We start from the raw sequence: 5,778 nt of genomic DNA on the forward strand, positions 1-5,778 counted from the left end.
ATATATTTAATATTTGACATTTAACAAGGGAATTTTAATTATTAACTTAAAAGAAAACCTTATATTAAAATAAGGATTTTATTATATATTGAATTATTTAATATAATAAAGAAATAAGAAACAATAATAATTATATATTTCTCAGTGGAACGTCATTATAACCTCGAGTTACAATTCAAGGACTCAGGACTCTCCCGTATAAAAGCCCCGGCATCACTGCTGCAAGACACACTCGCTCAGTTGTGGCCACAGCTAACCAACATTCAGTCATGAAGCTCTTGGTAAGTTGCACTAACAATCGGACTCTCTGATATTGGTTAATATTTATTATAATGCATTATATTTAATATCAAGGAAAGTGGTGGTATTTTTAAAGAATATTTCGTATACGAGAACTGCAATACAGTACTGTACTGCAAAATATTATATGATTATACGTGTAATTTTTCATATTTAGGTGTTTGTGATCCTGGCGGCTGCCGCTTGCGCTTCTGTGATTGAGAAGCGAGATGCGGAGCCCAGTTACGTGACGAGCAATTACGGTAGTGCTTACCCTGCATACAGTCACCGTTACCACAATGGAAAGAGGTCTGCCGAACCAAAGCCTGAACCATCGTATCCTGTCTACTACACTCCTCGTCACGTTTATATGCGTAATTTCTACAAGAGATCTGCCGAACCAGAGCCTGAACCGTCGTATCCTGTCTACTACGCTCCCCGTCACGGTTATGGCCCCCATTTCTACAAGAGGTCTGCAGATCCTGAACCATCCTACTCAGTCTTCTCTAATTACGGTTACCGGCCACTCAACGCTTATAGCCACCACCTTTACTAGACTTCTGCTAATCCAAATGACACCATCTATACCTACATTTAGGCCTACGAAAAACCAAACCATCTCAACAATAATTTTTCAGAATATGAGGCCTACATTACAAACAATTGCAAAGATCCCATTCATCGCCAGGATTACTAACACTATGATATCCATGAGCTGAATTATAAATTTAATTATACAACAAGATCAGTGTTGCTTTGACGATTGCTATGTTCTACAACAAAGAAATATATCTATATAATGACTTTAAGTCTATTATTAATTATCATTTGTATCATTAATATCAAAGTGGTAATATGATGCTAATGCGATTCAGTGTGTTACTGGTTTGTTGACATTGGTTATGATGCTTAATATTATAAATAATTATAATTGAATTATTTATAATTAATAACAATAGTTTAATAATTAATCATAGTGTCATTGGGAACTGCTGCCGTGGAATTGCCGCCCGACATTTTCATGATCTGCTATGGTGTAATGGTTAGTGTACTGGCTAGCTTCCTGGTTAGCCTGAGTTCAATTCTCACATAAAGAGAAGAGTTTTTGTGTTATATATAACTTGAAGTTCATGTAAGTGTGTGTGATAAAATATGGGCTCGAGTTTTCCCCTAGCAAATGTAATTGAGTTGGTAGTACGTATGTCTGATCTGTCACCAGTAGCTAGTGTCATTGGGAGCTGTTGTCGGGGAATTGCCGCCCGACAAGCAGTTCTTTTATTGATCTGTTTAGGAATTTGACTACAGATTCTCTGCATAGCAGAGAAGCTGAAGGCCATCAACTAATTTAGTTTACACACACACACACACACACACACACACACACACACACACACACACACACACACACACACACACACGCACACACACACACACACACACACACACACACACACACAAGGAGCACACGCACTAGGGGACACAGGTGGAAACTGAGTGCCCAAATGAGCCACAGAGATATTAGAAAGAACTTTTTTAGTGCCAGATTGGTTGACAAATGGAATGCATTAGGAAGTGATGTGGTGGAGGCTGACTCCATACACAGTTTCAAATGTAGATATGATAGATCCGAGTAGGCTCAGGAATCTGTACACTAGTTGATTGACGGTTGAGAGGCGGGATCAAAGAGCCAAAGCTCCACCCCCGCAAGCACAATTTGGTGAGTTCACACACACAGAGTTCGTTCGCCTGTCTGGAGAGAGTCACGCGTGGTGTCCGGTCCGTGGATAACATCAATTATCTCGAGACATTGAAGTGTTACGGAGAAAAGAAACATAGTTTTTTGTCACAGGAGTTTACGCAAACGTAGTGATCAAGTGTATAGTGAGCTCCTACAGCGGTAGAGCAATTAAGAAAGCAAAAATAAGGTCGAGTGGCAAGATCAGTGTGTACCGATGGGTCAGCCTAGCCACCCAGCCTAGCCAGGACCTACGATTTGCTTGCTGAGTGATGTGTTGTGAAGCGGATTGTAGCATACATAGTGATTGATCCCCCAAAGTGTGTGCACCGTTTAGGATCGTATACTAAGTGCACATAGTGGCTGACGACCAGTGAGGAAGATAGGAACGAATGTTATACCAGGAGCACGTGGAGACAACCAGTAGCACGTGGAGACAACATTGATACCAGGAAGAGGAGAGGACAGGCGACCAACCCCGTCATAAGGACATCTCTTCAAACTCACCTAGGCGTGCTTGCTCATGGTGAGCATAAGGTGTACAGAGTGACTTAAAATAATTAATTTAAAGTAGGTCTCAATATCTCAAATATACAACTCCGTGTAGCTCACTTGGGTACAGGGCTTGACACATGCTACGCTAGTGACGGCTCACCCATCCTCCCCTCACACCTTCCCACGCCTTACACTGTCCCAAGACACCCCACTACCCCTCCCCCTATACACAAACACCCCCGCACTTAACACACACACACACACACACACACACACACACACACACACACACACACACACACACACACACACACACACACACACACACACACACACACACACACACACACACACACACACACACACACACACGCACACATGCACACGCACACACGCACATGCACACACATGTTAGCAGGAATGGATCTGGACTACTAATTATGGGAGACTTCAACCATGGGAAGATAGATTGGAAGAACAGAGACCCGCATGGAGGACCAGAAACATGGAGAGCTAAGCTGCTGGACGTGGCAACAAGAAACTTTCTAAGCCAGCACACCAAAGAACCAACAAGAATGAGAGGAGAAGATGAACCAGCAATGCTTGATTTGATATTTACCCTAAATGAATGGGATATAAGGGAAGTTAAGATGGAAGCGCCCTTGGGAATGAGTGATCACAGTGTATTGAACTTTGAGAACCTGGTAGAGCTAGGACTTATCTCCCCCCAAAAAGAACTAGGAATCAAAAGGCTGGCATACCGAAAGGGGAATTATGAACAGATGAGAAGTTTCCTAAGTGAAATACCTTGGGACACAGACCTCAGAGATAAGTCTGTACAGGGTATGATGGACTATGTTACCCAAAAGTGTCAGGAGGCAGTAATCAGGTTCATCCCGGCCCAAAGGGAAAAATCCGAGAAGCAACAGAAGAATCCATGGTATAATAGGGCATGTATGGAAGCGAAGAAACTGAACAAAAAGGCGTGGAGGAACTTCCGGAATAACAGAACACCAGAAAGCAGAGAGAGATACCAGAGAACCAGGAATGAGTACGTCAGGGTGAGAAGAGAAGCAGAGAAAAATTTTGAAAATGATATAGCAAACAAAGCCAAGACCGAACCAAAGCTACTCCACAGTCACATCAGAAGGAAAACAACAGTGAAAGAACAGGTATTGAAACTTAGAACAGGCGAGGACAGGTATACAGAGAATGACAGAGAGGTGTGTGAGGAACTTAACAAGAGGTTCCAGGAGGTCTTCACAATAGAACAGGGTGAGGTCACTGTGCTAGGAGAAAGGGAGGTAAACCAGGCGGCCTTGGAGGAGTTCGAAATTACGAGAGAGGAGGTCAAGAGACACCTGCTGGATATGGATGTTAGAAAGGCTGTTGGTCCAGATGGGATCTCACCATGGGTACTGAAAGAGTGTGCAGAGGCACTTTGCCTGCCACTCTCCATAGTGTATAGTAAGTCACTAGAGACGGGAGACCTACCAGAAATATGGAAGATGGCGAATGTGGTCCCAATATACAAAAAGGGCGACAGACAAGAGGCACTGAACTACAGGCCAGTGTCCTTGACTTGTATACCATGCAAGGTGATGGAGAAGATCGTGAGAAAAAACCTGGTAACACATCTGGAGAGAAGGGACTTCGTGACAAATCGCCAACATGGATTCAGGGAGGGTAAATCTTGCCTTACAGGCTTGATAGAATTCTACGATCAGGTGACACAGATTAAGCAAGAAAGAGAGGGCTGGGCGGACTGCATTTTCTTGGATTGTCGGAAAGCCTTTGACACAGTACCGCATAAGAGGCTGGTACATAAGCTGGAGAGACAGGCAGGTGTAGCTGGTAAGGTGCTCCAGTGGATAAGGGAGTATCTAAGCAATAGGAAGCAGAGAGTTACGGTGAGGGGTGAGACCTCCGATTGGCGTGAAGTCACCAGTGGAGTCCCACAGGGCTCTGTACTCGGTCCTATCTTGTTTCTGATATATGTAAATGATCTCCCGGAGGGTATCGATTCATTTCTCTCAATGTTTGCGGACGATGCTAAAATTATGAGAAGGATTAAAACAGAAGAGGACTGTTTGAGGCTTCAAGAAGACCTAGACAAGCTGAAGGAATGGTCGAACAAATGGTTGTTAGAGTTTAACCCAACCAAATGTAATGTAATGAAGATAGGTGTAGGGAGCAGGAGGCCAGATACAAGATATCATCTGGGAGAGGAAATTCTTCAGGAGTCAGAGAAGGAAAAAGACTTGGGGGTTGATATCACGCCAGACCTGTCTCCTGCAGCACATATCAAGCGGATAACATCAGCGGCATATGCCAGGCTGGCCAACATACGAACGGCATTCAGAAACTTGTGTAAAGAATCATTCAGAACTTTGTATACCACATATGTCAGGCCAATCCTGGAGTATGCAGCCCCAGCATGGAGTCCATATCTAGTCAAGGATAAGACTAAACTGGAAAAGGTTCAAAGGTTTGCCACCAGAGTAGTACCCGAGCTGAGAGGTATGAGCTACGAGGAGAGACTACGGGAATTAAACCTCACTTCGCTGGAAGACAGAAGAGTTAGGGGGGACATGATCACCACATTCAAGATTCTGAAGGGGATTGATAGGGTAGATAAAGACAGTCTATTTAACACAAGGGGAACACGCACAAGGGGACACAGGTGGAAACTGAGTGCCCAAATGAGCCACAGAGATATTAGAAAGAACTTTTTTAGTGTCAGAGTGGTTGACAAATGGAATGCATTAGGAAGTGATGTGGTGGATGCTGACTCCATACACAGTTTCAAGTGTAGATATGACAGAGCCCGATATCATGAGCTCATGAATCTGTACACCAATTGATTGACGGTTGAGAGGCGGGACCAAAGAGCCAGAGCTCAACCCCCGCAAACACAACTAGGTGAGTACAACTAGGTGAGTACACGCACACACACACACGCACACGCACACACACACACGCACACACACACACACACACAAATAGGATTCCGCGCAGGATTCGTAATTCTGTGGCGCGGGTTCGATTCCCGCACGAGGCAGAAACAAATGGACAAAGTTTCTTTCACCCTGAATGCCCCTGTTACCTAGCAGTAAATAGGTACCTGGGAGTTAGTCAGCTGTCACGGGCTGCTTCCTGGGGTGTGTGTGTGTGTGTGGTGTTGGAAAAAAAAAATAGTTAGTAAACAGTTGATTGCCAGTTGAGAGGCGGGCCGAAAGAGGCAGAGGTAACTCATAAGGGATATCTTG

The 5,778-nt window shown here is 44.0% G+C and overlaps 1 protein-coding gene across 1 annotated transcript; it reads left to right on the forward strand.

Moving 5' to 3' along the window:
• Nucleotides 1-204: 204 nt before the first annotated feature.
• LOC138352532 (adhesive plaque matrix protein-like) lies at nucleotides 205-1,083 on the forward strand. Its single transcript, XM_069305027.1, has 2 exons — nucleotides 205-281; nucleotides 458-1,083. Exons 1-2 carry the CDS (start codon nucleotides 270-272, stop codon nucleotides 833-835), a joined length of 390 nt encoding a protein of 129 aa, XP_069161128.1. The 5' UTR covers nucleotides 205-269; the 3' UTR covers nucleotides 836-1,083.
• Nucleotides 1,084-5,778: the final 4,695 nt, after the last annotated feature.

This window comes from Procambarus clarkii, chromosome 54 (genome assembly GCF_040958095.1).
Source record: "Procambarus clarkii isolate CNS0578487 chromosome 54, FALCON_Pclarkii_2.0, whole genome shotgun sequence".
Taxonomy (NCBI): Eukaryota; Metazoa; Arthropoda; class Malacostraca; order Decapoda; family Cambaridae; genus Procambarus; species Procambarus clarkii.